The 17,039-nt window shown below is 41.0% G+C and overlaps 1 protein-coding gene across 1 annotated transcript in view; it reads left to right on the top strand.

The window, feature by feature from the left end:
• Positions 1 to 17,039, top strand: part of AKT1 (AKT serine/threonine kinase 1) — a 71,178-nt gene that overhangs the window by 32,664 nt on the left and 21,475 nt on the right. The window contains exons 3-6 of the mRNA XM_068192269.1: positions 6,218 to 6,329; positions 9,106 to 9,253; positions 15,678 to 15,809; positions 15,976 to 16,041. Coding sequence (XP_068048370.1) covers positions 6,218 to 6,329; positions 9,106 to 9,253; positions 15,678 to 15,809; positions 15,976 to 16,041 — 458 coding nt within the window. The remainder of the gene's footprint in view (positions 1 to 6,217; positions 6,330 to 9,105; positions 9,254 to 15,677; positions 15,810 to 15,975; positions 16,042 to 17,039) is intronic.

A 17,039-nucleotide genomic window follows, 5' to 3' on the forward strand; every position in this document is an offset into this window, starting at 1 on the left:
ACTTGGATTATCTTAATTTTGAACACAAACCCATAGTTGTTCTGTCAAAGCCAACGAAAGGGTTTTGAAATAATAACATCTCCTAACCTCTGCACTCTCTACTATGCAAACATTTCCGACTTTGCTCAGGTGCTGCAGCACAGGATGTGATAGAAGACTCTGAAGATAATTTCCTTTTCTTGCTCATGTTTTTAACTTTTCACTGTATACTTCCAGCTTTTATTTTCTCCTGTTCTTAATCTTTCCTGTCTCGTGATTTGCCTGTGTCTTGTTCCACCAGTTAAAAATAGATCATTGTGGCACCTGTTATTAACAATGATCTGTTCCATGTTCCTGGTGACTACTGGAAGCAAAGCTCTGCAGAGGGAAGGGTAGGGACTTTCCCTCCTCATTACAAGGTAGCTCAGAATATAGGGGGTTCATCTTTGTAGCTGATCATTAAGCAGGTATTTATTTTGAAACACCCTGCTCCTGGAAGAGGGCTGGGCAGCAATAGGAATTAATGGGAATGTTCATTATTTTTCCTCCAGTAGAAGCATATACCTGTTCTGAGTGATGATGGGAACACATAATGGACATGCTGTTGTCTGGTGCTTCTGTGCAGGATTCCAAGAGTGATTTGGGGCTTTTTGTATTGTTTGAGAGGCAGAATTCTCATAGTGTTTTCATTTCAGTAATGACATGGTACTTTCCTTTTCAGACTGGTATCTTCTTACAGATCAAGAAGGTAAAGCAAGGCAGAAGAAAGCCAATAATTCATAAATTAATTCAGTAATTGGTCTATAGCCAGAGGCTTTTAACAAATGCACTTTTTGGAGGACACTTCCATCCTCTTGCTGCTGCTAACTGCATTACTTGGGCAGCTCAGTGCTAAGGAGTAAAAATGTGTCCATCACGTCTTCTTTGTCTAAGTTACCTTTAAAATGGGTTAACTTAAATCAGTTTTCACAACAGGAATATGGTGTGTTTTTGGCAGATTGAGCCCATCAGTCTCAGCATTTATAGATAAACAGGTTTGTTACCATGGCATCAGAGCGTTATCGGAGAAGACGCAGCACATGCCTATAGATGAGTTGTAAGAGTTGCCTGTAAGAGGCATTGTGGGCTGGATGGTAGGTGGGAGGATGTTCCTAGCAGTGGCTCTTGCTTGGTGGCAGGTCAGGAAGGCCTTGAAGATTGGAGTGGGGATTCCTTGCTGCAAGTCATTATTGTGGATTTGGGCCCACAGAAGCAGCTGTTTCCCCACCAGGATTTAATTTCTCATGTAGGCAGTAGCAGGCAGTGCCGCCAGCACTTCTGTCCCTTCTGGGTGCCCTCCACACTTTCACAGATTGACAGAGTGCTCAGAGTTGGACGGGACCCACAGGATCATCAAGTCCAACTCTTCAAGTAAATGGCCCATATGGGGACGGAACCCACAAACTTGGTGTTATTAGCACCAGGCTCTAACCAGCTGAGCTCATCTCAGGGATCACTGTTTGGATGTATTTTGCACCACAGGTTTTCCCTTTGAACCTGCTTGCCTAATCCTTTCATTTAGGTTAACATGTTGCGTTAGTGTGAATGAATTTGAGCTGTCTCTGGAGGAAGGCTCAGGCCAGAGCACAGCCCTGTAAAAGCCTCCTGCCAGTGAAAGGTAGGGACAATAAATTAATCTGTAAAAAAAAAAAAATTAAATATTAAGATTAAATATTGTGTAAAAGTTAATCTTTGTATTTTCTTTTCGTCCAAGAGACTACGGTAGCCCCTGACTCTTTTTGTTAATTAGTGAACCAGATTTTTTTTTTTTTTTTAATGAGATGGCAGGCTGTCTTTGTCAGTCTGTTCTTTGGAAGTGGTCCCATGTTTCTGATTAAAATCTTTACCCTCTTCTGCTGTACAAAAATGTAGGCTGTTTTATCTTTGCAAGTAAAATGAAGGGTTTTTTAATAGGGGAATTTTATTACTTATAGTGTAAAATTCATATTGAGTGATTTTTTTAGCACATGAGAAGTTGGAAATAATTAATGAGAAAGCTATGACAAAAGATAACAACTAATGGTCACCTGTCTTTTCCTTTAATGGGTATGAAGAATGTATTAGCAATAAATAGTGTGTGATTTCCATGTGCTTGACAGTCTCTTCTTTCTCCTACACTAGCCTTTTCCTTTTGGTCTGTGAGGGTTTTGATCATACATTTTTTGAAAACTTGTTTCTAAGCCTCTCTAGCTAAAGAGAGGCGTGCTATCTATTTTAAATAAACTTTTCTCCACCTAATTTTCCTTTTAAAATAGCCATATACCAATGTTTGCTGTGTTCAAGGAGTTTATTTTCTCTGGTATCAACCTGTTGATGATTTATTAAAAAGAAAAACCAACAGCAAACAAAAAACAAATACAGAAGAACCCAAAGTAACCCTCATGAACCATGGTTCCCTGAGTGTTTGAATCTTATTTGTGTTTGTGTTCTGTACTTTAATACTAATAAGGTAGAAGGAATAAAAAAGTCTGTACCTAAAAGTTCTGCTCCAGAGCTCATGCAGATGAATAACCAATAGAGGCTGAGTTGTAAATCTGTGAGATAAGTAGCCTTCATACCAATTGTAATCTTGGATTATCATGTATGTCTCCCTATTAGGTTATAAGCCTTTAAAACCATATAGCTGAGAAAAGCAGTACATTGTGAAAAACCACATGGAGAGAGAGGCTGCTCCTGTTAGAAAGGGATTATTGCTCCCGGCTGTCAGAAAGGAAGATGGACTGTGGTGGTTTTGTTATACTGCTGAAAACATAATTGCTCAACAATACGAGAGCTCCTTTTGGGACAGGACTGTGTGTCTACAGTCAAGCATTTTTCAGAGGGCACAGGATGGCCAGATTAGTGGCTGGATTTTTGTCTGCTGTTACTAAGAGCCACCTTTGTGCAGGTCTGTAACTTGGTGCTCCTGGCCCCTCACTTTTGCTATCCTGAACAGTTCATAGTTGAATCTATCCAGTGGTGTTAGCCGAAAACAAACACTTCAACATAATCTTTTGTTTGTCTTCTAAAAGTTTTATTTCTTCATCATTCTATTTTCCTTATTTACCTTTTTCTTTTTTTTTTTCCTCTTTTCTTTTTTCTGTTTCTCCATACCCTTCCTTAAAGAAACCAGAGCACGAACAGGAAAGATTCTTCCTTGACATTATTGTTTTAAGTGTGATGTCATTATATAGGGAGCAGAGTTTGACACTTTCATCGAAAGTAATCTGCCTTTTAGCTTAAGTGCTGGGAAAGCAAATATTGTGACATTTTAGAAAGTCACTGGGATAATACTAAGTGTCTTTCAAATACAAAATGGTAATTTACATTTGAATGCCTTGGTGTCTATTCCTGTTAGGAACAATTTCTCTGTCCTACTTACTTTAAAAGACCAAACGCCAAGAAAGAACCAAGAGATTCTTTGGAGAAATGGAAATAATTTTTAACACGCTGCTGTTTCTAGTACCTACGCTGTTGCAAATGGGGAATACTTATGTTGGCCTGTTTCGCAGGAAAAACTTCCTTCAAAGTGGGCAAGCGACCCTCAGCCCCTATTTGAAATTGAATGTTTTTATAGCAGAATCCCAACGTGCCATAAATCAGACCTAATTCTGCACAGCAAACTGTCTGTGCTCTGCTGGAATGGTGCACATTGCAGTAATATATTGATGATTAGAGAACGTGGATTTGGTGCTTCTCTGACTTCAACTGCAGTGAAGAGCACACAGTTGGGTTTAAAAGTAAGAAAAAAAATAACCATTCATTTCATTGATAAAATACATGTGATTATCATACATGGTGAGAAATAAGTGGTAGTTTCAAACTTCTAGAACCTATATGGTATAGCACTTTGGTAAAGTAAAGCCTTCTGTATTTCTCGATATGTGCTGTTATGATTGAGCAGGGTAATTAGACAGCATATTGTTCACTAAACAAAACAATTCTGGGTGACATTCCTGAATTATAGTGGTTATTAACTGACAAATCTCTATTATTCATCTTGCTCTATGCCTTAAAGATTTGCTGGATCAGCAAGCTTAACAAATATCAATGGACAGTGCTGATTTAGGGGAAAAGTGACCTGTAATTGGTCCCTGTCTATGACAGGAAAAGCCTTGTGTGGTTTATCATGCTGAAATTAAATGGTTAAATCTAGAGTCCATGGCTAGTTTAGATACCTATGCAGCTACTTCAGAATATGAATCTAAAGTGTTTTTAAAATCTAACCAAAACTTCTGTTTATTTCTTTATGATGTTATACTTTGGGATAAGTATGGGAGAACAGCTCTGGATTAGCACAAGGTTAGGAAATAGCCTGATGTTGTTCTTCCAGTCTTCAGCCAGATTCGGTGACTTACAGCTGCATTGTGCAGGTTCCTAGAGGACAATCCCAGCCTTCATCTAATCGCGTTAAGCAGATAAAAACGGGAGGCAGAACAAACAAACAACAAAAAAAGAAAGGTAGCTAAACGGAGGTGGGAGGTCTGAAAGCAGGAGTGAGATCTTTTGAATGGAATTTATCAGCACCAGGCTCATGGAGCTGCATGCCCAGGCAGTTGTGTTTGGCTTTCACAGCCATTCTGTGAGAGGACAGAGGTGGCTGTAAGGCTGAACCCAGCGCGGCCGCATCGCTGCGTGGAAGTTGTTTAATCTGAATGAAGGAGTGCCATTTATTGCACTAAAGCCTTGGCATGACTCATTAATAAACTTTCTCTTATCTAACTGGAGTGCTTTAGTAGGCTGCAGTATAACCTCAGCGTGCTATTAAAGAAAAATTATATTTTCTTGTAATGAAAAATGCAGAGTTACTAATTGAAAAGCTTATAATTCCAGCAGCAAATGAGGCATGAAATATATTGCCAAAAATACAGTGCTCAAAAACACTGGCAGTAAATATTTTATCTTTGTGCTAATTAAGAGCTGGAACTTAAAACTGAGCATTCTAAATTCACACAATAATGAAATTAACCTAATGGTACCAGTGTAGCCTTAGTAATGTGTACTGTTATTCTGGTGGATTCTGTCCTCCACTTGCACATTACTGATTGTGGAGGAAGTTCATAGCTCTAGCAGTAAACAGAAATTTCTTGTCTTCATAGTGCCTTTTTATTTATTTAGAAGTCTGTTTAGAAACTGAAGACCAAGTAACAGCAAGCTTGCAGTTTCATTAACTGCAAGGAAAAGAGTTTAATGCAAGAAAAAAACTCCCACAGTTATATTTTTTCCTGCTCACTTGGTTTCTTCACTTTCCTCTAGCAGGATCTGTTTAATTAACTAGATTTTCTATTAACGTTTATCCAAAAAAAATTGGTGGTTTGGCTCCTGTTGTTATTTCATTGATTTTCTTTTGTTTTTCAGATCTCTGTTAGTAGAGCTGAAGTGTACCCTTTATCCAGGAGCATTTTCTGGCCCAAATTTAAAGGACAAACACTTGTAACATCCTAAGAAGCTTGAAGTAGTAGATGTAGTTTAAAAATTAAAAAGAATTACACTCAGCTCTCAACAGAACATTTTGATGAAGGAAGTGGTGGCTTAGCATGTAGCTGTACTTCTGTAGCCTTTTTAGGCTGTACTTAAACCCTGGCAGGGATGGAAGCTGCTCGCTGCGTGTCCGTGCAGTATCTGACTGCCGCAGCTCTCCCAAAGGCTTTTGGAACGGGGTCTTCTCAGGGGGTGCCTTTGCAGTTTGATGTTCCCTCTAGTGTTTGAGGACTGGAAATGCTGAGTCTGATCTTCATCAGGTTGCTGCAAAATGATCAGATGTTCTCCTGCAGCTCCCTGGGACCCAGGACAGGGTTTTATGTGGGAAAGTCAATAGGAGGGAACCCCACCTGGGGGCTTGACTTTAGTTTCAGTGTATGTAATTGCTACATTATCAAATGGCTTTGGCCATGTGCTGTGCTCTGGATGACCTTTAGAGTATGAGACCCGAGTCTGAATGGCTTCTGTGTTATCACATCACATTTCTACTTACCTCTATGGGCAGACCATATGTGGAGCCTTTCAAAGCAGAATTTGATTTCAGAGCTGCTTAGATGGCTATCTCCCAAGCTATTTATTGGTTTCATCAACACAGTAAATTGTCTCAAGTCTCCTAAAGAAGTACTTACAGAGATTTCTATGGCTGATTAATTGCAAAGGTTTGCTAGATAAGAATAAAGACAAATGATTATTTAAACCTGCTTATGTACCATGACTCTTTCTTCCTTGATTGTGGTAGAGTGCCAGCTGATGAAGACAGAGCGACCTAAACCAAACACATTTATCATTAGATGCCTCCAGTGGACCACAGTAATTGAAAGAACATTTCATGTGGAGACTCCAGAGGAGCGGTATGTTTCATTCATATTTAATGCATAAACTCCTTGCAGAAGCAGATGCAAGTGTTCAGCATTAATAGTGAGTCCTCTGCTGAAGCTCTTATTTATCAGATGATGTACGTCTGGACTGAAAAGTGACAAATAATTTTTGAGTGCCTTCAGTTTTAGTGTGTTTTCCAGTATAAAAGCAAACCAAAAGGGGGGGTTTCAGAGAGTGGATTTTGAGCAGTGTTTGTAAGTGAATTGTTGCTAGGTTGGGTATCCAAAATGGACAGGTGCAGGTGTGTACCAGCACACAGGTAGTTATTTCTGGAATGTAAGGTTCATTTCTCACTGGAATTGTTGTGGTATGTAAAATGAAGGGTTTCTGACCTGGGAGTTTCTGGAAGGATGAGCACAAGTGAAACAGAGAAGAGATTCAGGCAGAGTTGAGTTATATCAAAATAGTGACCTTTTAAAGTCTATTTAGACACCCTATTTCTGAAGGAAAAGTTAGTTGTATCAGTGCTGATTGCTAATGTTTTATGCAAATTAGATAATAAAGGTGATAGTTATCTGCTGCAGGTGCAGATTTCTGTTTCATCTTTTAGGAAACAAAGCTAAGAGCAGAGCTACATCCTGTGCTCTCATCATTGGAGAACTGATCTCTTACCTCCAGAGAGAAGAGTTTTCCAGCACAGCTATAATACAACTACAGGGTATTTAAATATTTACTTGCTCTTCAGAAACTGAACTTAAATTGTTCCAGTATCATTGTCCTAAGGGAGTGGGTATCTTAAAACCCTGGTCCTCCCTAGATATGTTCCTAGCACATGTTTATTTTGAAGACCAGTAAATCCTACTCAGTATTACTCACTTACTTCTTTCATAGTCTTTGCATGCACTTCACATGCTCCTTATTATTGCTTTTGATTCTGTTACAATGATCAGAAGAAAGTTTAGTCAAATTAAAAGCAAAGAAAAATAAACCGGTCCTTGTTTCTTTTAGGAACTTCGTGGTCAGTGACCCTAAAGGGAGTGAATAGCAGTTTCCACTTGGAGGAAGATTGTATTTCAGTCTTGTTTTGTTCCCTCCTAGCCAATTAAGTCAGCTTTGTGACACTTCAGGGCTCAGAGTGTTAGTCACCTCTGTTGTGTACTCTTGAGACATAAAAGCTGAGGGTGAAATTCTGTTCTCCCAGAAATCAAAGATACTCACTTCAGGAGGGCCGAGATCTCAACCAAGTCAGTAACAAAAGAGATATGGAGGTCAATATGCCTTTAGCATTCTATATGCCTTTAGAACCAGTGTTTGCTTTTTTGAAAGAAATGGAGAGAGAAAAGTGCAGAAGTTCTTTTTGCAATAATTTTGAATATAAAAATATGACTAGTAAATAAGGGAATGTGTTAGTGATGGTGAATAGAGCAGTCTGTGCTCGGAGTATAGGGAGAATGTTCTGAATGTTTGACATTACCTTGCTGCCCCAGACAGGGCTGGATGAATCGTGCACAATTCAGGCAAAATCCAAAATAAAAATACACAAGGCAGGAAAGACCTTACGTGGTGCAATTTTTATTAAAATATTGTGTTGGATACTTTTTCCCATGGACTTTGCTTCCTCTAGGGAATGATCTGCCTCTTGCATCCATTATAAATGGAAACTCACATGTTGAGATATAATCTTTAAAAAAACCCAACTTCGTAGGACCAGTGAAAAATTGGTCACTGATAAGGATGGCATGGCTGCACTGCAGATTGTGCACAGAGTTGTTCAGCATTGGCTGCTGTTGATCCTGCTGTAGTAGCAAAACACTTTATCTAGGATGTCCTTGGAGAAGAATTTAACCAGTCCCTAGAAAACACCAACTAAATCACCACATCCTGTTCCCTGCATGTACAAAAGACAGGAAACATTTTAAGTTCAGATAGTCCACTGGATTTCAGCCCCTGTGTGTGTCTTTAAAGCCTGTCCCGAGACCCTGGAAGCCCTTAGGAGTTGTGTTCTTTATGTTCAATAAATTTGCGGTGAAATCGATTGAAGGCCAAGAACTTTCACTTCAGTAGCTTCCAAAGGTGTGAAATCTCCCAAAGGACACTGGAGTGGAAGTGGTCTCCATGGGAGTTGAAGGGGTCACTGTTAGAGCACTGGTTTCTGAAACAGCTGTGGAAACTTTATCATAACCAAGACCTGTGCCTGAGATGAAATGTCACTGCTTTTGCTGACATTCTGCTAAAGTTTACACAGCAATTGCTGTACTAATGTCATCATCTTTACAACAAAAGAATAACCTAAGTGTTCTGAGCATTAAGACCTTCTCCAAGAACATCTCTTGTCACTACAGCCACTAAAATTTGGGATACGTGTTTGAAGAGGTGTCATAATGTCCCCACGAGTTGGATGTGTGTTTCAGTGCACCACAGAAATGTAGAAACTGTCTTTAATTGTTTTGTGCATCCTGTAAGCCTTTTGCTTTTTGGTTTTGGCAAGTCTGTTTCGGTTATGTAAATCTCTGTATCACCAGGTCATATCCTGAGCTGTTGACTGAATGCCCATTAAAAATTCTGTTATCCAAAAAGTCTTGTATTATGTCCAGACTGGGAAGACTTCAGTTGTCTCTTGTTTCTAGTATGATTAATAGAGATTTTAAAAATGCATTTTTGCAGTGCTTGAAAATGTGCATAATTCATCATATCTTCCATTGATTCATGAGAGAGTATTAGTGGCTCTGTATTCCTTGGTGATCCTTGCCATGGCAGGTGGTAATCTAAAGCCACAAGTAATTAATGTCTTTGCCTATATTTTGCCAGGGAAGAATGGACAAAAGCCATCCAAACAGTAGCAGACAGCCTCAAGAAACAAGAGGAAGAGATGATGGATTTCAGATCTGGCTCTCCCAGTGATAATTCAGGTGCCGAAGAAATGGAAGTTTCTATGACAAAGCCAAAACACAAAGTGGTAAGTGGGTATAGCAGGAATGACTGATTTTTAGGTCTTCTCAAATATAGACAAGAAACAGACATCAAGCCGTGTCTGTACCCCTGACAATTACATGATTGGCTGTAGCTGCAGCTTCTGGAGGAAACAATTGTCTCAGCTGAGCAGAGCCTGTCTGGGTCTGCCAGTGTTCTGAGTTCATGTGTCCTTACTGGATGGCTTTTAAGGCCAGTTCAGGGCTGGGTTTGGTTTGCCTGTTTTCCTGTGGTACAGAGCCTGAAACCAAAGCTCCTGCCGGACCTTGTGACTCTGTAAACTCCTTGCAGGCTGGTGCAGAGGTATTCTGGTGGATTTGCAAGATTTAGGGTGGGCCCTGGATTTAATTGCTCTAGATTAAGGGTTTAGGTTAACTCCAGCCAGCCACTGCAGTGTCTGTCTGTACTTCTCCAACAACTGGGGGTTTTGCATTAGGCAGTACGAAGTCAGAATGCAGAGGGCCAGCTAGGGAATGGCATTCCATGACATCAGGATGTGCCAGAGGAGAGCCTGTTGAGCTTTTTTAGGTGTCTGTCTTCAACTTCCCTTTATTTCTTTCTATCCCATTGTGTTCTCTTCGTATTTCTGTTTTCGAAAGTGTTCCCACCTGTTCCTGCCAAAGGGAATTGATGAAACCTTTGCCCATGCACATGCATTGTCTGGATTTTAGGTGGGCACTCATCTCACCATTGTCATCCTCACCCACTTTCATAAATACGTTTCAGTTTTGGGAAAGCCAATGAAATTTTTTATAGATAAAGATATCCACTAGTGTCTTCACTGAGTCAGAGCTTGCCAGTAGGCTTCTGGATCTTTTTGGCTGAACAGATCCTGCTCTTGCTGAGAAGTCCTCATAGAAATGCAAGAACCACCTCATTCATCAGATGGATACAGTCTTCTGAAACAGTGAATGTCTCTTCCTGGACGTGTTAGTGAGGATAACCAAAATTATTATTGTGGTCCTGGCATCAACTGTATTGGGCAGTCTAACAGAAATTCTCCTCACACAGCTCTAAGGAATAATATGGAAAAGTTTGCTGTTGGGAGCATTTTAAATTTTTCCCCAAGCTGAGGCTGCAGCAGCCTTTGGTTGTGTCAGTCCTATTGTTGCCATGTTGGCAATGGTCACTGATCTGACAGTCTCTGCTCAGCCTCTGATTCCTCCAGTGTTTTTCCTCATGGTGAAATGAATCAGAGCAAATGCCTGATCTGTGAGGCAGTGTCAGAGACTGGAAAGATGTCTCAAGACATTTTGGGATGCATGCGTGTCGGGGAAGGGGACAAGCAGGCCTTGCCCTGGTGAGACAGTGAAGTGCCCCACAACCCCCCCGAGCCTGTATCCCAGCCTGGCAGAGCTGCCAGTCACTGACACACCAGATGCAGTGCTCCATTCTCCCCTAACCCAGCTCCTGAGTGGCCAAATGACCACAAGTCCTACCTGGGGGAAGGGCCAGTGAAGGCCAAAGGAGTATTTAGAGTCCAACACAAGGCCATCACCTTGTCTAGAGCCTACCTGTTCTTGGCGTTTCTGTCTGGACGCAGCTGGAACCCAGGAGTTGGTAGCTGTATGTGTGCTTTTCTAGATCTCTTTTGTCTTTTTCTCCTCATACCCTCTTGTTGGAATATTTTGAGTAACTTACCATGAATGGATATAAAGGTTGCTAAGGTGAATGGTCCATGTTAATGCTGTGAGAAGTGTTTTATGTTGGTTGGATGTTGTAGTAAACCTTTAGCCAAAGTTGCCTGATTTTCTGAAGTTTGCCATTAAGCGTTGTGTGTTGTTTTGACCTCATGAGAATATCTGGCTGGTATTTCTCCCATGTGTCCAGCTCCGAAGAAGGAGAAGGTAGTTTTCGCTCAAAACCAGTGTTTTCTGGCAAAAAGGTCATGGAATCCCGGGTATAGAAGCTTAATTTGGCATAGACATTTGGTCTGAGAACAACTTGCAGAAAATACAGGTGTATATATTGGAACTTTGTCAAAGAAGGGAAAAACTGCCTGGTAAGGGTTCCACTTCAGAGTCCTAAATGGCTGCCCAGAAAGATGAAGAAGCACATGTTGGAAGGGGCAGGGAAAGAGCTGATGAAGTTGCAAATTGCCTTGGAGGCTGAAACAATAGTTGGCCTCGGGGTGGAGTGAGAATTAACAGCCCAAAAGCAACTAGCTCCAAACCTGAGAAACCTGTTAAACAACTTTGCGCTGAACCAAAGAGCTTTAGAGTTGCAAATTAACATCATTGAGGAAGCTGTGGAGGATGAACCAGGGTCTACCAGCTTAGGGGAGGAGTTGTGCCTCCCTGAAGGTGATTTCAACCCTTGCAGCTCTTCGGAGGAGTTGGATGCAACAAAACCAAACCTCTCCCCAAACCATAAACTCCGCCCATCAGTAAAAAATAAGGAGGTGGGACTCCCTGAGCATGATGTCACTGATGTCACCTCCCTCCACTCCTTGGAGGAGGGGTTTGGCTCAGCAAAGCCAACCCCTACTGCCCCCTACCTCAAGCCCTGCTATCCAGAGGCAGAGCTGATGGTGATGATCTCATACTCTGCAACAGAATTGGTTAATTTTCAAGGGAAAGTTAGCAATCGTCTTAAAGAAAATAAAACTGAGAATGTTCTGAAAATTTCACTCATGGAGAGTGAAATAAAGCTTTCTGAGGAGGGAGTGGCCTATTGTGTGAAAAGTTTAAACCTGTTGGAGTGTATATTTTTTAGAGAGGGAAGAACTCATCCCTCTCCCCACTCTAATGTGGTCAAATTACTGTGAGATTATGGGAGGCAGTGGGCTTCCAACCAGAGCATAGGAAACAACCAGTGCCCTGTTGGCCTTCTCCAGTGTTATTGTTATTTATTGCAAAATTTAAGGATCAAGCCTGAGACAAAAAAAATCTGTGCCACCTCCAAAAAGTGGGAGAGGGTGGTGAATTCAAACACCCTCAATGTTTCCGTGTTTGCAAATTCCTCCTGCACTGCCTCCTCCTGGCAGCAGTGGGTATTGAGCCTTGCCGACCACTAGAGCCCAGAGGTGGAACTGCAGAATCCGTAGCCCCTTGGGGAAAAAATACTTTTGTCATTGTGCAAGTTTGTTGTTTTAGTCTTGGTAATAACTTTGTATGTTCAGGTATATCCTGACCAGGTAGAAGACTGGGTGTATGTCTGGAAGTGGAATAAAGAGCTGCTTAAGCAGAAGTGGAAAGGACTCTTAACTATACACACAGCTGTGAGATCTGCAGCTGGAAATACCTAAATTACTTGAATAAAGTCAGCTCTGGACAGAGAGGAGCACAGAGGGACCGTATTGGACAATATCAAAAAGAGAAACTCCAGTAGGAGATAAAGCTGCAATGAAATCTGAAATCTAAAATGAAATTCGTTAAATGGTTTATCATTTTGTATTTTCAGAACAGTGTCCCCAGTATGCCAGCACAGTTGTTTGCTCCTGGATTAGTCGACCATCCTAGCAGGACTTTGTACCTAACAATTGTAGTAGCAAGTATGGTTTCAAGGTGGGGAGCAAGAAAGAAAAGAGAGTGGTGTCCTTTTCCCTAAGGGCCACTGTTACATCACACACACAGAACAAATATATGTTATTGGTTGACTTTTGGACTGGAGTCCGAATTTGCAAAATTGGATGTAACAGAATATGTAGATCCAATGAAAACTATTTTGACTAAAGTGAAAAGGCCTCAAAAGGATGGCTGGCTACTCTAACTCAAGTTGGCCTACATGGCTAAGAATGTTCATCAGTATTGTTAAGGTACTACGTAACTTAAGGTTTGTTAGTGATGGTTGCGTTTTTTATATGTTCTAAGGTTATTTTCACAGACTTAATTATTCAATGAAACTTTCTATAGCAGAGAACACAAAAGATTGTCAAGTAGATGCTTCCTCTTTTTGAAGTAGGTCTGAGTGGGACCAAGTTTTCTCCTTCTGGAAGTGTTCCATGAGAGGATGCAGTGGTGATAGGACAAAGGAGTTGCTGTCCTTTGCTGCATCAAGTGTTTACATGTTTTTATCTTGAAAGGTTTAAAGATATTTATGTTTGTGTATAATTATGTAAGATTGCTGTAATATTTTCAGATGTTCATATTTTCCCTCTGGTTGCCAGAGTGAGTGGAAAGATTCCTCCCTCCAGTTTAGTTTTGGGAGCTCACACATAGGATTTCATATGATGATGGAAACAAGTTTGTGTACCTCTTCCTATCTTCTCAGTGCAGAGTATAAAATTACTGAATTGAGGGAAACGTGTGTAGTAATGGTAAGCAATGTATGAGGCATGATTGTACAGAAGAAGGGAATGTTGAACTGTTGATGGCACTGGAATGAAGGAGAAAAGGGGCTGACAATGGAATTGAAGTGGGGCCAGGAAGTTCCAGCTGTAGATGAAGAAGGCATAAGTGATTAAGAGAAAAAATATTTAGGGTTTGAGAACTGCTGAAGAGTCTGGTAAAGTTGGAAAGTATTTGGTCAAAACTCAGGACCTTGACTAAAATTATGTGCTGAGGAGGTTGGAATGACTGAGCGTTGTTATATATTGGACCCCACCCCTGAGGCAATCCAGACAATTAGGTAGTAGAATTTAACTGAATGTTTTTTCCCATGGTGCCCACCGACCTCTTCCTCTTTCCCTGGGTACAGGTTCTGGTAACCCCTCTGAAACCTGCTTGGTGGGAGGTATAACAGTGGCAATTTCAGACGTATATTTGTTCAGGTGGTGCTGATACCTGGACCTATAAGATAATGGACTCCAAAAGGCAAAACAGCCTAACTATGATCCTTACAGAGTTTTACAAGGAGTGCAGTGTATAGCAATATCAATAAGTCATAGAGAATCCTAAATTGAACTCACCAAGCTATTTTGGAGCCCAGCTTACAGGTCCAGCAAGTACCAAAAATAATTGTATAAAATTGTATAAAACTTCACAGAAAAGGAGTGCTGTCTCAAGGAGCACACAGGAAATCACAGACCAAACTGCTGGACTCTTCAGGCACTGCAGCTGGAGGAATGGTTCATGAACTCTTCCCCCAGATCCCTATGTGCGTCACGCCTTACTTGCAGTTCTAGAGACTCAGGGAGTGGGGAGCACTGAACTGCATAGGAGGATATTAACTAGATTTATGTTTTGGTTATTGGAATAGCAGTTGCCCATTATATGAGTTTTAGTGTACTTTCCTCTTCTTTCTGCTCTGTTTGCTAGATTAGACCACACGAGGAAAGGTACCATTACTGTGGTTCTGTCTTGCGGCATGGGGTGGTTCTCAGAGACTGGAAAGATGTGATGTCTCAAGACATTTTGGGATGCATGCGTGTCGGGGAAGGGGACAAGCAGGCCTTGCCCTGGTGAGACAGTGAAGTGCCCCACAACCCCCCCGAGCCTGTATCCCAGCCTGGCAGAGCTGCCAGTCACTGACACACCAGATGCAGTGCTCCATTCTCCCCTAACCCAGCTCCTGAGTGGCCAAATGACCACAAGTCCTACCTGGGGGAAGGGCCAGTGAAGGCCAAAGGAGTATTTAGAGTCCAACACAAGGCCATCACCTTGTCTAGAGCCTACCTGTTCTTGGCGTTTCTGTCTGGACACAGCTGGAACCCAGGAGTTGGTAGCTGTGTGTGTGCTTTTCGAGATCTCTTTTGTCTTTTTCTCCTCATTCCCTCTTGTTGGAATATTTTGAGTAACTTACCATGAATGGATGTAAAGTTTGCTAAGGTGAATGGTCCGTATTAATGCTGTGAGAAGTGTTTTATGTTGGTTGGATGTTGTAGTAAACCTTTAGCCAAAGTTGCCTGATTTTCTGAAGTTTGCCATTAAGCGTTGTGTGTTGTTTTGACCTCATGAGAATATCTGGCTGGTATTTCTCCCATGTGTCCAGCTCAGAGTGCATGAACCACTGGAAAACCCTTCCAAAAGTCCCATTGAGCAAGTAGATAGAGGCCTTACAGGGAGTCATTTTGTCTCTGGTTTTTGGTACTGTTCAATGAAGCACAAGAATACTGGTCTCCTGGAGAGGTGGGGAACATCAAAAAAAAAGGTGTGGGTTTAATCCTTGGAATGAGAGCAGCATGTGCCTTTTAATGAATGTCTGCCCTGGCTAAGAGGTCAGAATGGCTATGGATTAATATGTTCAGTGTTACTTGTACAGTTCAGTGTTGAGTCATGCAACAGAGTGTTCAGTTAATTGAAAGCTTACGGTTTTCTGTAGATAGTTTGATTATCTTTGGGATGCACTGGCATTCATTTTTGTGGAAGAATCATTTCTGCTCCTGAATTCTACTAAACAAAAGGATTAAAAAACCCACATGTGCGACATATGTGATGCATTCTCACATAAATGAGAAATTCTCGTCTGAGAATAATACACTTCTTGTTAGATCATGTAATTAATTTCTTCTTTATCTGTATCATTAACAGACCATGAATGAGTTTGAATACCTTAAGCTACTGGGAAAAGGCACTTTTGGAAAGGTCATTTTAGTTAAAGAAAAAGCAACTGGACGGTATTACGCTATGAAAATTCTGAAGAAGGAAGTTATTGTAGCAAAGGTGAGTAGATGGGAAACTTTGGGATGTGGTTTACCCTTGATACAGCCTTTGTCAAAGTCATGGGAAGGATTCCCAGGGTAGTTGTAAATAATTGCTCTGTTAGTGTTTGAAATGGACGCCTGATCTGGGGAATTGCTTTGCTGATTTCCTTCTGCTTGCGTTTCAGGATGAAGTAGCGCACACGCTGACAGAAAACCGGGTTTTACAGAACTCTCGGCACCCGTTCCTAACAGTAAGCATTTCTGCCTCTGCACACTGCAACTTGATATCACCACCACCAAGGCTTTCCTTATTTTTTGTTTCTTACTTAATGCATCTGAGATCTGTGTTTACAGAGTGGCTGTGTAGTTCTGTAGCCTTCCATTTTAGGGGTATATAATTGAAAGTACTTTTTTCAAGTTTTCTGATTCTTGCAGGCAGGTCCTTAGCACCTGTTGAAGACACTGTTTCAGGCTGTGGTTTGACATAAGGGCTCACCCATTTAATGACTTGCTGTCTCTGAGAGGAGTATCTGCTTTCCTTGCCCTTCAATTGTTTGGTCTCCCCCTTGTAGCAGAGGTCAGGGTGATTCTGTTTTGTGGCAAACAAATTCAGGAAGATATACAGGGGAGAAAAACCTTTGATTTTGTCTTTGTTGTTTTTTTAAGCTCCCAGATACAGCTCACCAGTGGAATCAGAGCACTGGTAATGCCAGCCGAAGGATAGTGGTAGGAGCATGTGGAATGGGAAGGAGAAGAGCAGGACTGTGCTTTATCTGCTGCTTTCCTTTTGAATTGTAAAGTCAATCCATACTCTCATTTTAGACCTCCAGTGCCAGCAGTCTCTCTGGGCTGAGTTCATATATCCAAGTTCCATCTCAAGATTTTGTTTCTAATATTTATTACAAGTTGTCTCTGAATTGTTTACAACTGCTTAAAGCTTCTAAAAGACTGTGTAGGATCCTGGTTGTTTCATTTGGCCAGGTACAAGGGCTTAGCTAGAACTCAGACCTTTTAAGCATGACCTCTAGAAGTAAATATTGCCTGTATTGAGTAAAATCAATAATGTTGACGTGTCTAAAACCTTGTCCTTCATTTTTCCGGAAACAATATGACTGGTTTAAAAGTGCCACCCTTTGTAATGAAGACAAAAATATCATATGCAGTATTTTCTTTTTAATGCTTTTATAAACCCTAATATCCAAAACAAGGGCTGTCTTGAGATGTTAGCTACAAGACTGGGTTTAGCTTG

The sequence above is a fragment of the Anomalospiza imberbis genome, chromosome 6, assembly GCF_031753505.1.
Source record: "Anomalospiza imberbis isolate Cuckoo-Finch-1a 21T00152 chromosome 6, ASM3175350v1, whole genome shotgun sequence".
Taxonomy (NCBI): Eukaryota; Metazoa; Chordata; class Aves; order Passeriformes; family Viduidae; genus Anomalospiza; species Anomalospiza imberbis.